This window comes from Drosophila teissieri, unplaced genomic scaffold, assembly GCF_016746235.2.
Source record: "Drosophila teissieri strain GT53w unplaced genomic scaffold, Prin_Dtei_1.1 Segkk10_quiver_pilon_scaf, whole genome shotgun sequence".
In the NCBI taxonomy this organism is placed as follows: Eukaryota; Metazoa; Arthropoda; class Insecta; order Diptera; family Drosophilidae; genus Drosophila; species Drosophila teissieri.
In genome coordinates, this window is record NW_025224980.1 from 88,399 (window position 1) to 107,340 (window position 18,942).

The following is an 18,942-nucleotide window of genomic DNA, read 5'->3' on the forward strand; positions in this document are numbered from 1 at the left end:
TTGACAAATTGTGCCAAACCTTTTTTATGCCAGGTGTTCATGCAATCTCGAATGTATGCTGGTGGGAGAAATGCATAGGCATGCCTCTATCTGAAGGTATGTTACATGACGGTCTTGCATTATCAGTTCACGTACGGCATCGATATTTTCTGGCACACAGCTGTTTTTGGACTACCTTCACGGAATTCGGCTTTGAGCGAGCGCCGACCACGATTGAATACGTTGTACCAGTGTACAGTGCTATAGGATGGTGCTTCATAGCCAAATGATCGCAAAATGTTCGCACGAAAATGTTTACGAGTTATTTCCATTTTTTGGCCGAGATGAATTTTTTAATTTCTAGTAAATAAAACAATTCATGATTAAATGACAAAACGTTCTAAGTGATGATATGCTACAAAATGTCAAACTTTCCTATGAAAATGTCAGATTGCACTTGGCAACACTTAGTGTTGCCTAGGCCAAAAATATATATAGCAGCCCTCGAATAGTAGTATAGAAATAGTAGCATTTGAATTTTGTGTATTAAGTTTAAATCAGAATGGATTCACGGTCGAGTACCGAATGTAGTTAGGATAATAATGTATATGAATCGCGTAATTAGAGGATTTATTAAAAACCACTGTTGGATTTACCAAAAACAAATATAAATTGAATGCGGATTAAAAAAAACCAACAGTTCGCTTTGAAGTTAAAAACAAAGTTTTTGATTTATAGACGGTTTTACGAAAGTAGAAGCGAAGATGGTCCAAATTTTCACCCAGTCTCCGTTTAGTCACTACATCTTCCTCAAATGATTTAGATGTAGCAAACCCATATTTTTTAAGTCCACGTATGCATCCATAAGCACAGCGATGCCCCCACTTATCCGTATTACTTTCACATTATTCTTATTCCTGTCATAAGTGATTAGAATGTTTTTCAAAACCTTATTTTAATAATGTCTTTTTCTTTCGGCTCGGATCTTGTGCTAAGCTGTGTATTAAGAAACTGTTACATCGCCCTATATCTAGCACCGTCCAGACTCTTACAGTTGTCTCTTAAAAAATTATTATACTCTTTACTCGTACAGTAAAAGGGTGTATTAGATTCGGTGGAAAGTAGTTAATAGGTAGAAAGTATAGAGTGTATACATATATTCTTAATCAGAAACCTATACAAGCTAGAGATTAGACATGTAGATTCCAGAAAAGCAGCGTATGTTGGTTAACTGATGTTGCCACGCGCAGTTTAACGGCCAAAGGGTGTTCAAAACTGCTACTCACACACTTTTTAAAGTTTTTTTTTATGGATTTTCGTATTCTATTCCAGTATCCAAGGTAGCCATCTCGGTCCACTTTTGTTTGCGATTTTTATTAATAACCTATCTTAGGGAATTATATCTTCCCATGTACCAATGTATGCAGATTACGTTCTGACTCACAGTTATGATTGCAGGAAGACTGGATAAATATAAGTAAATGGTGTAATCATTATATACTTTTTCTAAACCCCCCATAAATGCAACTTTATGTCTTTTTATCTAAGAAATCTTTTTCTTGGGTCCAAGTCCAATCCTTTTGAACGTAAGAATTTCGCAACAGATCTAGGAATATTATTTACTCACAACCAAAAACTTTCCAATCACATTTTCATTTTTGTTATTAAAGCAAAATGAGTCCTTTCACTTGTCAAGCATTAGACTAATAAGTGTAGGGATCACACCAAATAAAATTGTCTCTTGTTCGACCATTACTTGAGTATTGCTAATACGCTAATTATCAAGATCTTGTGGAACCTTTACAGAAGAAGTTTATTTTTTTTGTTCTACGTGTGTTAAAATGGGACCTATGTCTCTTGGACATACGACACGGAGTTGTGTTCATCCACAAGCTAATCAACGCAGACATAAACTTAAGTTTCTTACTGGGGAAAATCTGATACTCCGTTTCTGTCAGATCAACTTTTGGCCTATTTTTTGCAGACGCAAATCGAATTTCGGGTAGCAAAATCCTATCCGTGTTTTATGTGCGCTGTATAACGATACTTCTTGTATTATACTGTTTACTTAGCTTAAATGGGCAAAGACACTATTTGTATGATATCTCAATATTCTAGCATTTATAGTTCGCGAGATCGAGGTTCATACGGACAGACGGACATGTCCAGTTTGACTCGGCTAATGATCTTGATCAGCAATATACATATATATTTTATATGGTCGCTTCCTTCTGCCTGTTACACACTTTTCGACGCGTCTAGTTTACGCTACGAGTAACGGGTATATAGATCAATAAACTCAACAACAATTTGTGAAACCAAACGAAATCGTATTTGTATTAAGCTAAATAAGTCAAACAATACACTGGGAAATAGGCAAAATCCAGAATCCTTTGCGGATGTCGGTACTTATTGCGAATTGCCAATTCAGCATAAACTAGTCGAGGCACTCCTTTCAACATTTGCAGAACGCATTTATCCATGTAACTACGGCCATCAGTCATTGAACTCCCGAGATTCCTTTTGGGCTATCCTAATTAGATAGATTTTTATTCTATGTATTCTACAGACATAGATAGCCATCCTGACCTTAGAAACATAAAAAACTACTGCAGCTACGATTATGACTGAGAGACAATACGTTAGAAACCATTCGCTTACTGGAAACTATGGCAACAATGATGTAGCTTTGAAATTTGTATAAAACACATTAACAAATTGTCCTTTTGTTTTTCAGACACACACTACACAGATTATGGGGTTAAGGGCAGTGCAGGGTGGTTGCGTTTCAATGTTTCGTGAACAGTCTGATAAATATAACACTCATTTTCGCGCTCTTTATAAAGTGTTCCTAACGGAAACTGTTCCTGGATAAATCAATGTCATAGTACTTCTTAAAATGCTGGATCCGGGCAGTCTTCAGCCTTCAAAAATTAACATTTAACAAGAGAGAACGCTACAATTCAGCTAGTGGATATTAGTAGAAAAATTCGACAGACTCAAGAAAAATCTTCAACCAAATAAACAAAAGAAAAAATAAAATAAAGTATTAGGTCGACGATAATTTTTTTTCTTTTACCTGGGAAATAAGTTGACTGTATAGTGCTCCATACGGTGGTCCATTTAGACAATTTAAAATAAGACTACTACTCAGATAGTCGGTAAACTCGACTAAAGCGTTCTCTCTTGTTTTATATCGTATATGTATATATTATATGGATGTATTATCCATATTACAAAATTGTAAAAATTATATTTATTGTGTTAGCATACCATTAGTCTTCCGATTATTCCGAATTTTAGACTTCCTGAAAGTAAACCCTTTTTTGTCATCATTTATCCTACGTCTTTGATATATGACATCCCGATACCATTGTGCCAAGTAAAAATGTCTAGCATAGTCCCAGATTAAGTTTTCTTCTTGAGCATTTACTGCTAGAAAATCGAGAAGAATTTTTTGTAAAAAATCTGTTCGCTGCTCCTCGGGCTCTAGTTCAAATTGATCCTGCAATGTACGAACGTAAGATTTTTGTAATCAGTAAATCCGATATTGTTACTTACACTGTTTGATGTTACATCTCCCTCCTTTTCTTGCTCTAATTTGATGGATTTAATCATTGAATCAATTATGTTAACCCTACACCGAGATTCTACTGTGTCTTTTCGCAATCGAGCTGCTACTATGCCCAGGTAATCCAGTGATACTAAGCGAATGCTTTGTTCTATACCCTTATCAGACACGTAGCGAACCAGCATAGTTCCCAAGAGCGAAAGCAACAATTCAGATGCAGGCCATTCAGGTTTGTTTACGGTGGCCAGTAAATCATGAATAAAATTTTCAAAAAGTGGTCGAAAATCTGTTTCATTAGACCGAGATTTGCATTTATTAAGGAACGTTGTTAAGAAATTTCCACCAATGCTGACAGCTACATCATACTTTTGTAAAACCAGTAGATCCTGACTATGCTGTAGCATTTTTCCTTTTCCTTCTTCTTCAAAAATATTGCTCTCTTGCTGTTTGTTACTAAATTTGCCATTATCACAAAGTGAATCTGGTAGTATCGTTGCGCATTGAATTAACTGCAACACAAGTGCTGTAACCATTTGAATATTTCCTCCACTGTTTGTAAGTTTATATGGACGAAGGTTTTTTTTTGATGAAGGTAAGCGATCAATAGATGTCAATATGTCTCCCAGGATGCTGTTTCTTATTTTATCGTATCTTTCCTTGCGAAAAATCTGAAATGTAATCAAATTATATTTTAAATATATTATATTAAACAAAATACTATGGAGTTTTATTTAAGTAAGTAATTTATTAAAGTAAATTCGTAATAGTTTGGGTTTTATAACTACCGACCTAGGGCTGCTTTAATTTATTTATAGGGTCAGAATAGGAGATAATAGGATAAGGTATATTATAGATAGGATTGCATAATAATTATTAATAATCGGTAGAGCTACAATGATTTAAAATTAGGGGTAAGTAGTTTCTAGTGAATCTGCTTGGAACAAAGAAGTTTAGCCGACTAACCAAGTCGGGACTGTCTGTTCCGAGCACGGTTTTGCGGTTAGCTACGAAAAGTAAGTTAATTAACATGTTGCGTACACCCTTTTCGGGAGATCGTAAGATCTTAAAGCCGGAATCTAAAAGCAGGGGAAGGGGTACCATCACCCCGTTGACTCAGTTGGATTGCGACAAAGAAAATGCAAGTCGACAATAAACGAGTCTCCGATGACCGATTATCCTTCTGTCCATCAAGGGGAAGACTCAGGGATAACTCCAGTCTCAAAGAAAAACGTCAAGGAGCAAGGACACTAGCATCCTTTAAAGGAAATAACAGGACTAACAAGGAACACACTTTGAAGGAAGACCATAGTTCCACGAAACTCTCAGGATGGGCGGCAAGGAGTCTAAGGCCTCCGACAACACAGCAAATGTGATAAACACCATGGAGGTTGTCGACCACAAACAGGAAATAGAAGGAGTACAACATACTTTGGAATTCATCGCTGCTATACTGATCTTCCTGGCTCTGTTAAAGATCGTAAAAATGTACAAGAGATCCGTACAGCGGAGGAGGGACCATCACCATGTCCTGGACAGGATTGCATCCGGTGTCCCGCAAAGTGCCTAATTAAAAATACTAACGGCAAAACAATTAAAAGAACAAGTGAACCGGTGCATGGCCGTTAATGTGAACATCAGCAAAAACCAAACAACAGCAAGTGCTCGCTCCAAGTAATCTGAGAGCCGAATAGCAGCCAAAGCGTGCTACAAAAGAACAGAAACCCAACTCATTCATACTTTTATATATATATGCATACTCCACTTAGTGTATTTTGTGTTTGTGTATATCTTATTATTGTTCGGTTACAATTAATTGATGCACGAAAGTATATGTATAACTCCATCACTATATATATAGCAACACCCAGGATCCAACGCGTCGAGATCTCATCGCTCCGGATAAAAATGGGGTAAGTTTGACGGAACCCTGTTCCCAAGTTTTTTTATATTCATATATATACATATATTCTCGTGCTCATTTTATTTTTACACCATTAGTAAATATAAGTATATTTGTGTCAGGTTTAAAGAAAAATATCTTATTGGCAGCCTCTTCCAGGCAATTTATTTCATTATTAGGAGTTAAATATTTTGTCTTCCATATTGTTTTTAAATGAATAAAAATTACTTTTCAGCGACGAGTATCTGCCTTGTTTTTGTTATGCAAAAACAAGAGCCCTCAGAGCGACGTTTGTAGTCGTGATGAGTGGGCGTTTGCTTGGTGATGAATTCGATACTCCTCGCTAAAAACAGTTATATCCAATTTATCATAAATTTTGTATGCTAGCTTTTTATACCCGTTACTCGTAGAGTAAAAGGGTATACTAGATTCGTTGAAAAGTATGTAACAGGCAGAAGGAAGCGTTTCCGACCATATAAAGTATATATATTCTTGATCAGGATCAGTAGCCGAGTCGATCTGGCCATGTCCGTCTGTCCGTCCGTCTGTCCGTCCGTCTGTCCGTCCGTCTGTCCGTCCGTATGAACGTCGAGATCTCAGGAACTACAAAAGCTACAAAGTTGAGATTTAGCATGCAGACTCCAGAGACATAGAAGCAGCGCAAGTTTGTCGATTCATGTTGCCACGCCCACTCTAACGCCCACAAACCGCCTAAAACTGCCACGCCCACACTTTTGAAAAATGTTTCGATATTTTTTCATTTTTGTGTTAGTCTCCTTAATTTCTATCGGTTTGCCAAAAAAATATTTGCCACGCCCACCCTAACGCCCACAAACCGCCAACTCTAACGCCCACAAACCGCCTAAAACTGCCACGCCCACACTTTTGAAAAATGTTTTGATATTTTTTCATTTTTGTATTAGTCTTGTAAAATTCTATCGATTTGCCAAAAAACTTTTTTCCACGCCCACTTTAACGCTCACAAACCGCAAAAACTGTGAGTGTTGTGTTTCCTGCGCACTTTCACCATCTGAGTAACGGGTATCAGATAGTCGGGGAACTCGACTATAGCGTTCTCTCTTGTTTAATTCTTGTTTGTATTACATGGCACTAGCCAACAATCTATTACTCAATAAAATTATGCTATTATTGTAACTACAAAAAAATGAGTAGGTAAACATTTCAAGAAGGGGTGCTGACTCGCGAAGTGGAGTAGGTCAAAAACGATGACATAACGTTTGACGGACAACCTTGACAAAAGGGGATCGTATTGCGCGGCCCGCGACGATCCATCAGGCATGCGGATGCATGAAGGGGAGGGAACGTGGCCGAAACATTGCCCGATCGTTTTACGATCAAGCTACATCTTGTGGGGCAGTGAGGACTGTTGACTGACGAACGGTACGAACTTTTTCAGGCACTACTAATATTTATTCTCGTTATGTTGGGGAGGTGAGGGGCTTACCAAGATCCCACGACTCAAAATCGACGAGCTTACGCCGGCATCCTGGTGCCTGAACATCGGATGCCCCTCCCTCGGCCTGAGTCCTTTCCCAGGACACAGGCACGAATACACCGACGTAACAAACATTAGCATTAGTCTACTGGAACAAGGAGATAATACAAGGTTTGCATCTCAATTTAGGCACTATAAGTCAAACAGTAAGTCACTGGTTGTGAAATCAGTGCAGTTAAAATGGAATCTCTAGCAATCCCAGGCTGGACACACTCCACAGTGGATTGATCGGATTGCTCCGAATCTTTACAATATTTGAGGGTTTGGTGCGATCGACAGCTGATCAGCTGTGGAGTCCTCTTGATCACTTGCCGGAGGCTGCGAGGAGTTCCCCTTCGCCAGCCTACCACCAACGGCTTCATTGCGCTTTCTAGGTTCCTCGAATCTAGCGCGAAAAGCAGATCATCAGCTCGACGAAAACTCTCTCTTGCCACGCCAAAATTGCTGATCGGTCCCTTAAGTTTGGAGCATGAACAAGAAAGGCATCACAACAGTATTTTAGATTAGAACCCTTCACTTCTTCGGCCGGTAAGGCCAGCGCATTTTGTGTGCACCATTTTATCGCACATCCAACAAGTTACTTTTGGCTGCTCAGGCTTATAGGTATACAAGTTAAAATAAATCTTGCAGATTCTTAAGACATTAGTTTGATTTAGAAGATTGCTACGCTAATTCTAACGCCCACCAACCGCCCAAAACGGTCACTTTCACACTTTTTCGCCACGCCCACTCACAGCTGCGAAGCTTAGAATGCTAGTCTATCAAACTAGTATGGTTCGTACAATGGTTTTCAATTAATAATGCAGAATCGCTAATAAAAATAACGTAACGTTCAAATTGTTTAAGAACATATTACGGCCGGTCTTGTGCACTACACTTTTTAATTAAAAGCGTGATACGATATTAATGTTGGGATAATGTAGAGGACCGCCATATGAATTAAAGTATACTTCGCTTTGTGATAGAAATATTTAGCCCTTTAAAAAAAGGGCTCGATATAGACAAATTTTACAATCAAAGATAGCTGTGGATACGTTTTTGTATATATTGAAGGGTAACTAACGACATATCTGGTTTTTGGTTTATAAAGTATATATATTCTTGATCAGGATCAATAGCCGAGTCGATCTGGCCATGAACGCCGAGAACTCAGGAACTATAAAAAGCTAGAAAGTCGATTCATGTTGCCACGCCCACACTTCGCTTTGTGACAGAAATATTTAGCCCTTTAAAAAAAGGGCTCGATATAGACAAATTTTACAATCAAAGATAGCTGTGGATACGTTTTTGTATATATTGAAGGGTAACTAACGACATATCTGGTTTTTGGTTTATAAAGTATATATATTCTTGATCAGGATCAATAGCCGAGTCGATCTGGCCATGAACGCCGAGAACTTAGGAACTATAAAAAGCTAGAAAGTCGATTCATGTTGCCACGCCCACTCTAACACCCACAAACCGCGCAAAACTTTTTGCCACGCCCACTTTAACGCCCACAAACCGCCAAAAACTGTCAGTGTTGAAGACTCTCCTGCGCACTTCCACCAGCTGAGTAACGGGTATCAGATAGCCGATGAATTCGACTATAGCGTTCTCTCTTGTTTAGGTTATGGTCAAAATTGTGTCCGTTTAAAGCTATAATTATACAAAACACCATTATACAATAGATTAACAATTAGATTAATTCTTGAGTTCGTTGGCCGCTCTGGATACACTGCTCACTCAAATTCACTTCAATTCTGGAAATTACAAAATCTTCGAATAGAAGTGGAAACGACATAATTTTATTAAGTGGATACATTTTTAGAAAAATTAGACTAGCGACTTCCCTCCAGTTGAGCTTGAGCTTACATATAAATAGCATTTATACTCATTGCAAAATCTTTCTCATCAACGAAACGTTGCCGATGCTGAGTGTAGCCCTAACGGAATTACTGGATACTGTGAGCCTTTGACTTGTTTCTTCCAGAGAATTTGTCAGTATCCATCCATAGGGCCCAGGCTTCTAATAAATCGCGTTTTTCGTAGCTGGTCGAAACTATAATTAATCCGTGGCATTGGGTAGGCGACCTTCTTAGACCGCATTTAAGTCCGCATACAGTCTCCAATTGCGCGTTTTCTTCATCTCCATGACTATTTTTGAGCTTTTCGAGTGCTCTATTTAACACATTTAAAGGAGTTTGATATCTGTTGTGATTGCCTGGCGCATCTGATTTCCTCCCGGTTTCCGTGGGGAACTTTGAAACTCTACCATTGGTAGTTTCGCACTGTTCCCGCTGCCCCAATTATCTGCCAAAATAGCGTTCTTGCCGTTTTGTCCTTGTAATCCTTCTCCAAGCAGTCGGTTTGTTCACTAGTTCTTCGCCGCCGAAGTTTGCTGTTGCCCCTTGCGACGCTCGCTCACTTTTCTGCGGCCGAGATCACTGGCCGTTTCCCGTTCTCTCGCAGAATTTCACGCTTCTAATGCCTACTCTTTCGCACATTCAGTAGAATAGCAACCGCTGATTCCGGCAGGCTGCCCCAGGGTGTCGTGCCTTGGAGTCTCGGGATGGCCTCTAGAGGGTTGGGTTCTGTCACCTGGGCTGGGCCACCGGGCTGGGCCAAAAACTGTAAGTGTTGAATAGCCTTCTTCGCACTTTCACTAGCTGAGTAACGGGTATCAGATAGTCGGGGAACTCGACTACAGCGTTCTCTCTTGTTTATTATTTGTTTATTTATCTTGTAAGTTTCTATTGATTTGCTAAAAATAATTTTGTCACGATCACTCCAACGCCCAAACTAACACGCCCACCTTTTTAATTTTTTTTCATTTTATTATTTTTCCAAAATTTTTACCTATATTTCAAAAATTGTTAAAAATTCTCGTTCGCACTTCTACTATCTGGAACGGAACGGAAAACTCGACTATAGCATTCTCTCTTGTTAAATTTGGCTGACTAACCAAGTTGAGAATAAGATCAAAAATAAAGACTGTTGCAAGCACCAATATAAAAATATTAAATTCGACTTAGATACCATAGCTCGCCAATAACTGTTAACCGTTTTTCGTTTCGCGGTCTGCACTCGAACACAACCGAAATAGACGACGCGCGAGTGCTCTCGCTCTGAACAGAACTTTTCGTTTCTCTTTGTTTTGGTTTTCGGTCAACTGTTCTCAGTCGCGTGGTTCTTGTTATGCTCACTCAACAACAACTCAGAGAGAGCGAGCCAACTGAACGCTCGCTCGTTGAGGGTCAGCATAAGACCGAAAAAACGAAAGACTCAGGTCTTTTGTCTTCCGTGCCTTTTAAACAAAGCTTGGCAACATTTTTTTTTTTTTTGGCACAAAAATTTAAACACTCCAAACGCACCGAATCCACAAGCACGTGTGACTTAAAAGTTGACTGATAATTCGCATATACATACACAAATGCAAATGCAAAAGACTTTTATTTTCTTCGCTCGTTGCAAAACGGTCAGCGAATAAGCAGAGCAATAGGGAAACACGAAATTGGTTTTTGGTTGAGCACAGACCATTCGTTCAAGAGACACTGGTGAACGGTTCTTGTCTGATTTTTTGCGCAAGTGGTGCGCATAAAACAGTTATTTGGTGACTGCAAGAAACGGTCAACTGTTATTTGCGAGCTCTGTTAGATACAGAAGGCTGTTCAGAATGAGGTAAAATATAATATGTTGTTTGGAAAAACTGATCCGATATTACGGTACCCTTGTCGATTGTCACCTCAAACGTAGGATGATGTGGATCTTCCAGAGGTGCTACTCTGGACAAAAAGACACTTTCATGATTTGTTACAAAGCATAGGTCTACTAATCGACTAAGAGAATTTCGAATATGGTTAACTTGCGACAGCAATATATCGAACACGCCTTCCATAAAGTTATCTTGTGCTATAGGGGGGAAGGTTTTTAATTTTTCTTCTATGAACAACGCATTTTTTTTTTTTAATTCCAGGCTATTCCTCTCGGGAACTTAGGGCTTCTACGAGAGCCTTCCATCTAACTCTGTTTTGTGCTGTCTGTTTAGCATTTTCCCATGTGATGTTTATTTGGGTAAGTTCCTGTCGAGCGGTTCTTCTCCATGTTGCTCTTGGCCTTCCTACCCTCCTGCTTCCTTGCGGGTTCCAGTCCAGTGCCATCCTTACTATGCTACTAGGGTTTCTCCTAAGAGCGTACCCTATCCACATCAATTTCTTATTCCTTATTTGGGTGTGTTTCGGGGGCTCGCTCGTAACGCGCCACAGCTCTGTGTTTGCAATTCTGTTTGGCCAGAACAACGTATAACCAAGTATATTAAAATCATATAAATAAGATAGCGGACAAGAAATCAAAGTATATTGGGAATTTAGTAGACGCAGAATGTAATTGTTGAAGAGAATTTCGAATATGGTTATCTTGCGACAGAAATATATCGAGCACGTCTTCCATAAAGTTATCTTGTGCTATATGGGGGAAAGGTTTTTGATTTTTCTTCTATGACCAACGCATTACCAAGTATATTAAAATCATATAGATAAGATAGCGGACAAGAAATTAAAGTATATTGGGAATTTAGGAGACGCAGAATGTAAACGCCACCAAAAAAAACTATCGGAAAGTGAAAGCCCTACGTATGTGAACTCCCCTTCTGGAGTGACTTTCGTGCCTGTATATTGTGTACATATCTGGGAACACTTCGGAGTTTAGGATCTCCGGCAGTGGTCTAACCACATGAGAGAAGTTTAATTCCCACGGACCCTTTTAACTTCGAGCTCTTTTACCACCGTAGTATCATCAGCACATATGATGGAAAAAAACTCGTTAGGGACAGTTGTCCTGAGATATGAAGCTCTTATTTTGTCTTGTATATAAGACACAACTTTTTGTGTTCATCTAGGGTGCGACCAAGGGCTACGATGATATCATCTTGGTACGCAAATGACATGTGGCGACACTTCCGGTCCAATCACCTGATCCTGTGCTTGTTGTAATGTGGCCGATACGGAGAGTAATCCAAACGGCATATCTCGCCACTGGAACCGTGAATGCCGTGAACTCTGGACTTGCTTCTTCATTTATATGCCAGTATCCATCCTTAAGATCTAGAAAGCTTGTAAAGCGCGCCTCCCTTAGTTAGTCTAAGACGTAATTTAATCGTGGCATTGGGTGGGCGTCCTTTTTGGATTTCGCTTTTATTTGCTTGAAGTTCTCTTCTTCACTGCTGCCCATTATTGATTAATTTGCCAGATAATTTCGCACCTTGCGACCCGTCGGGATAATCACTTTTTGGTACCGGCTGATCCCGGCCAACGGTATGGTCTGGTCTCGATTAGGGGCGTAGAAAGATGTCTCGACCTAACCTTCCTTGTCTCCACGGTTTTATAGTTTGCCTGCTCCAAAGTCCAGCTTGGTAGCGTTGCTTTCTTGAAATCGGCACGCAGAGACTATCTGTTCTTGCTCTTATTCGTGCCGTCTCAATCTCGTTCTACAAATTCTCCTCCAAACTGTATTCCTCCAGACTCTCGTTGTCCAATCGATCAACAAATTCCGTTTCTTCAAACTCCCTCTGTGAAAACTTTGTTTTCTAAACTCTCTCTCTACAAACTCTCCTTATCGCAGGGTCGCTAATTCGTACTGATTTGATCCTTCCGCAGTTGACTTCAGCATTTGTGCGGAGTTTCAACTCACATGCCTCCTCTCTTCGGAAGACAATAAACTCGATATTGCCATCCTTGGTGAACAATACCGGGATTCCCCAGAAGCTCACAGCTCTATCATGAGTTCCACAGCGCCGATTTCCTCTTAGAGCACTGTTTTTTTTATTTTTCCAAATTTGCCGACCTTTCCCGTGAAACGGTTCCCTGCTATGAGCTTTGAGCGATGGGGAGCTCTTCATTCTGCATTCCGTAATTTTCGTTCTTCCGCCACTTGGTCAAACTACCTTCTCCCGATCAATGGTTGCCACGTTCTTATATATTCCTTCGGTGCTATGAGCAATAGGAAGCTCTTCATTCTGCATTTCGTTCTTCCGCCACTTGGTCACACTACCTTCTCCCGATCAATTGTTGCCACCTTCTTATATATTCCGTTGGTCCGGCGCTAAACTCGATGGTCTTAGTATTTATGCAGTGTGACCCGTCACGTGCCGATAGTTCCTCCGTATCCGGCTTACTTGCAGCTGGCTTCCGTTGACTCCGGCTTTGGCCTGACGCCAATGCGGTCGCCCCTGTTACATGTATTTTGGAATACGTTGAGTGTGTCTGTGCCTGACGTTACTCTCTTTTAGTTTTTCTGGGTATTGGCCTCTGATATTTTTGTGTGGCAGAAGCGGTAGAACTGATCAGTCCATTCTCAGGTCTTGTCGTTTCTTCCCCTCTTGACGGCGGTGATCATCTTATATATTCAAGGTTGTAGACCCTGTTCACTTTGGCGGTTGAAAGACGAAGAAACAGTTGTCTTGTCTCGCTGTTTCGGTTGTGTTTGTCTGAAGCAGTACTCCGGTTTGTATTATACATCTTCAGCATCTAAACAAAATTGATTATTTATTATCATGCTGGTTGAAAAATCTGAACAGTGTTTCAGATACAAATTTTAACAAAAAACTAAATAAATTTGACCCGGTATTAAAAAGATTCTTGGTGTGTAATTTAACCGCAGTTAATTTGCTCAAGATCAATACAAGACTAAATCTACTAAATCCCTCTGCAGCGGATTAAACAGCCAAAGCAAAGACGAGCGTCAACAAAGTATTAAAGTTGTTCGATTTACATGTTATGTTATTTCACTAAAAGTCTCTATGTATGGTATGTGTTTAAATGTAATTCAATAAGTATCAATAGTTTTAATAAGTATTTATGGAAATAAAAATTATCTATTTTCTATATTAATATATTATTTAAAGCTTTTAACGATGCCGATTGCGGTTTGCACCTCTGCCACTCGGAGGACCTTGCGGTCGTTACCCGCGATTACTCGGGTGAGGCACCCTAGATGCCATTTCTGGGGCGGTGTTGTCTTCGTGTATCAGCACCATGCGTCCCACCTCTGAGTTGTTGGCCTCTGTTGTCCATTGTGATCGCTGCTGGATGCTGATCACATAGTCCCTGGACCAGCTGTTGCAAAACTGCAGCTTAAGCACCGACAGCTGCCGCTTCCGCTTTAAAGAAGGATTGCTTGCCACGTTCCATGGTTCGAGCCTGACCCAGCAGCAAATGGCCTGTCGTTAGTGGCTCGCCGTCGTTGGGATTGGAGCTCTCGGCCGCCAGTGGCCTGGAGATCAGCAGCGCTTCGTCGCCGACTAGATGTGTGCTTCGCGGCCTTGACTGCCGTCTCCCACAGCCCTCCAAAGTGTGGAGTTCTGGGTGGTATGAAGATCCACTCCATTCCTCTCTCCTGAAGCTCCACCTTCTGCTTCTCATCGCGGTTTTGCAGATCCTTCAGTACGTTGCTCGCTCCTATGAAATTGGTCGCATTGTCGCTGTTTATCTTCTCTGGCAGTCCTTGTCTGCCCGCGAACCTTATTAAATACATTTAAAAACGCGTCAGTGGAGAAGTCATCTACGAGTTCAATGTGAACAGCCTTTGACGTAAAACAAACGAACAAAGCAACATAAGCCTTTACTGGGGGTCTACCGCGCAATCTATAGCTTACATAAAATGGTCCACAAAAATCAACACCGCAAACTCTGAATAGGCGACCTTCTCTCAAACGGTCTTCAGGCAAGTTGCCCATGATTTGGCCTAATTATTTTGGCTTATATTTGAAACGCAGTTGCGAACATCTGCTGAGCACATTTCTCGTGTGTTTTTCAGCCAAATTTGCTGCCTCATAAGTGCCGTCAATACTTTTGGGCCAGCGTGATAGTTTTTAATGTGCAGATTGCGTACAAATATTCTGTTGAAAGTTTCGTCACGAGGCAACAAAAGAGGAAATTTCGCATCGTAGGGAATGTTACTCTGCAGTAACCTACCACCTAGACGAATGACTAAAATGTATTCCAGATTGGTCAAATTCCTTCATAAAGGGGTTTAACGACTGAATACTTGGCTGCAAAAAGTGCAAGATCGTCGTTCAATTAGTTTTAAAATTCTATTAATTATTACCTGTTCATAAACTACTTTGTAAACTGATACACATTTTTTGTTTTCTGAGCTTTATACTTCTGCGCAGAGCTCAAGCTTATGGAGTTGTGGTTAATTCTCGGCAGAGTCGTCTAAGAAGCTTGGACCTTTAAACCAAATTGATTTAATTTAATCTATATATGCACCTCTATATGCAATATCAGCTGGATTTAACTCAATCGGTACATGTCACCATATAACATGATTAGAGCTCTCTTGAACTTCAGCAAGATAATAAGGCTGGCTCTCTATGTAACCAATGAAGGGTTAAAATTTGGACAGAACAGGGGCAATTTGTGTCCACACAGTGTCTAGCAAATGCGCAGCGCACAACTCAAGACGAGGAATAGTCTTAGTTGCCAACGTCACTGCCAATGACTCTAGATTTTGCTGTTAGCAACACTGTCTCTACTTCATCTTCATATCGTATACATACGTATTAGAGGTCTGCACGAGTGCAATCAAAATTTTCGGATATTTGAGTTTTCACAACCCTAACTCACAATTCGGCGTGCCGAAACGGTTTCAACAGAGTGAATTGGCATTGGTTAGCGTTGTTATCGTTGTATGCGAAATGAGTGAAATTCAAACCAAAGCGGAATGGATAGAATGAGTGAATGCGTAGTAAATGTTTAGAGTACTCGGATAAAATTTTGGCATTCTCGTCGTTCATGGCTTGCATAGGCAGCAGAGCAGCAAATTTAATGATGAGAATGCAGAGCTCGGACGAAAGCGTAAGCTTTAGTAAATTGCGAACATATGTATGTACAACATAATATATGTATGTACATACATAATATATGTGTAAATAGAATACCACATTAATAGTAGAGCATTTTCAGATGCAAGAAATTTAATTTCAGAAAAAAGATGTATTATTGCTAGCAATTCTGATACTACTACCACAATTTTTGCAGCAGAATTTTTACATTTGTGATAAGTGGACATATCAATCCAAGGGGGTCGAATAGTCGACCAGATGTTGCGTTTCGTCGGCTTTATCAATATAAATTCATCTACCTCGAGACTTTATCCAAATTCATCCACACTCGGTCTAGGTCTCGTCGACCTTTAATACTTTTTCGCCCTCATCAGTGCACAACTTTGGATGATTAGAAGCCGATTTTGTCAATGGAAAACCTCCTGACAGTCAAACTTCTTTAACTTGGCAAATTTCTTGTAGACCTCCATATGTGTCAGCGCCAGCAAGAATGTCATCTACATAAAAACAATCTTTTATGCAAGCAATTTTTTGCTAATTTAAATAGGCATCTAATTGCCAAAAACTGTGCAGATCCTGTGCCATATGTTACCGTATCAAGTCTGTACGTTTGTACTGGCTGCGGGCTTTTTTTCTCCAAAGAATTAGCTGAAAATTGCGATTTTTATCAACAATGTCGATATATTTTAGATAATCTTCGATACAATGTAAAACTCCCTCTGAATTGTCGTCCCAACCATGAGAGTTTCATTTAAGAGAGAGAGAGTTTCATTAATGTTTTGCTTGAAGAATCAAACACGACTCGAAGTTGTTGAGGTGCTTTCAGGGTTCATGACGCATTAATGGGGGATGTTATAATGCTGTCTTAGAGGAGCAGATTCTATAATAGACATATAACCCTGATCTTTGTACTCTTTCATGAATGTATGATACATATCTGACTGTGCAAATAACGCCTTCCGGCCGTTTGAAATGACATGCCAAGTATACTAGGAGCATGACTTGCAATCAGCCAGCCGCAGGCAAACGTTGGACAGTGCAAATAAAAATATTTTCGGACTCACTTTGTTCAGCTGTTCAATGTGCAGCATTCGACTCATCTGGTGTTCTGTCTAACTAACTATATTACAGCTCAATTGTCGATGATTTAATTCACCGCTATATTTGCCGGATACAATCTAACCGAACAAGGTTTTTTGGATTGAAGAAAGCTCTGCACTTGCCCGACGCACAGCAAATCAAAGAATGCTTCCGCTTTTAGCAACAAAACAATCTTTGCAGGTTTATGCAACTCTGGTTCGGCCAACTCTATGTTTGCAGGTATTTTCCATTTGTCAGAAGGCAGCATTTCCCAGGCTAACACGAAGATATATTATTTAATACCAAAAGTCGGTTGAAAAGCCTACGAATTTAAGCGAGACTGGACCTTGTGTTTTATTGATGTAGTTCATTTACCTACTATTATGACGCTTAGTGCTGACCTTTCTTGCTGCAATCTTAAATATTGCGCCAAAGATTCAGACATAAAATAAATTTGCGACCCTGAATCCAACAAGGCTCTGGCCACATTAACTTGGCCAAATTTATCCTTGACCTAAACACTTGCCGTTGCTAAAATAACTTGGTTAGTGCTAAGCACGGGAGCTGTGTATGCGGCACTAGGAATTTGTTGAGCTCTTTACTCATATCTATGAAGTAGGGAATGGTGAGACTTTGTGCACACAAGATCCTTTGAAGTTTTTCAATTTCAAACCATATGGCCACTATTTAAACAATTTATGCATAGTCTATTAGCCTTTACGAATGCAAAACGATCTGCCACAGAAAAATAGCTAAAGGAGGGACACGGATCAATTTTGTGTTTCAGGCTCTGACAAAAATTGCAACCATATGACCACCATTTAAACAATTTATGCATAGTTTATTAGCCTTCACAAATGCAAAACGATCTGCCACAGAAAAATAGCTAAAGGAGGGACACGGATCAATTTTTTGTTTCAGGCTGACAAAAATTTCAACCATATGACCACCATTTAAACAATTTATGCATAGTCTATTAGCCTTTACGAATGCAAAACGATCTGCCACAGAAAAATAGCTAAAGGAGGGACACGGATCAATTTTGTGTTTCAGGCTCTGACAAAAATTGCAACCATATGACCACCATTTAAACAATTTATGCATAGTTTATTAGCCTTCACAAATGCAAAACGATCTGCCACAGAAAAATAGCTAAAGGAGGGACACGGATCAATTTTTTGTTTCAGGCTGACAAAAATTTCAACCATATGACCACCATTTAAACAATTTATGCATAGTTTATTAGCCTTTACAAATGCAAAACGATCTGCCACAGAAAAATAGCTAAAGGAGGGACACGGATCAATTTTGTGTTTCAGGCTCTGAAAAAAAATTTCAACTGAATCCTGTTCTCTTGCTAGATTTCTGCAATTCTTGATTGCCTTGTGCACACGATAATGAAGCCTTACTATGCCCCTTTAGATTATCTTTAAGCTTGCCTTTCGCCTTCGTTGACTCTTCTGCTGCTAAATATTGATACCGTCTATTTAAATGAGTTGCGAAATCAGACCAGGAAGGCAGCTTGTCGTAATCAAGCTGTTCTTCGTATCCAAACTTGGTCGCTTGGTCCACCTTAGACATGACCATATGGACAATCATAGCGTTGGCAATGTCCTTATCAGTTGCCAGCGACAACAGCTACGAATTAATGGCAGAAACTGTGTCAATAATTGATCGCAGACATCCTGAAGATGCCTTGGTCATGCTTGACAATTCAAACAATTGAGACACAGTATCAAAAAAAAAATAAGGCATTTATAATTATAAACAGCATAAAGACTCTCCTTTTGATAATTACTGTCTGACGATAGCAAATAATTACATTTTTCTACCTTTGGTAACCATTTTTGTAAGATCATAAGACTTTGAAGATTCACATATAAAACCAAGCAAAGCAGGGGAAGAGGTACTACTATCTTGTCGTCACAGAGAAATTCTAATCCAGTAACGGCACAGTTCACCGAAGGGGTATTGACTCCAAAAATTGGGGAAATCTAGAAATATGACTCCTAGGTGGGAACACTTGGCATAGAAGACCGATGTCCGGAGTAGCCCAGAAAAAGCTCTAAGCCGGT

General features: G+C 39.8%; 1 protein-coding gene across 10 annotated transcripts in view; it reads right to left on the minus strand.

Moving 5' to 3' along the window:
* LOC122625471 (nipped-B protein) overlaps positions 1 to 18,942 on the minus strand; it is a 100,390-nt gene that overhangs the window by 22,391 nt on the left and 59,057 nt on the right. For 9 of the 10 annotated variants that reach the window (XM_043805556.1, XM_043805558.1, XM_043805559.1 and 6 more), the window contains 2 exons: positions 3,541 to 4,218; positions 3,253 to 3,484 (listed from right to left, as the gene is read on the minus strand). In XM_043805556.1, the coding sequence (XP_043661491.1) occupies positions 3,253 to 3,484; positions 3,541 to 4,218 (910 nt within the window). Of the gene's footprint in view, positions 1 to 135; positions 341 to 3,252; positions 3,485 to 3,540; positions 4,219 to 18,942 lie in introns of those variants that run through there. The other variant, XM_043805563.1, reaches the window with a different exon arrangement.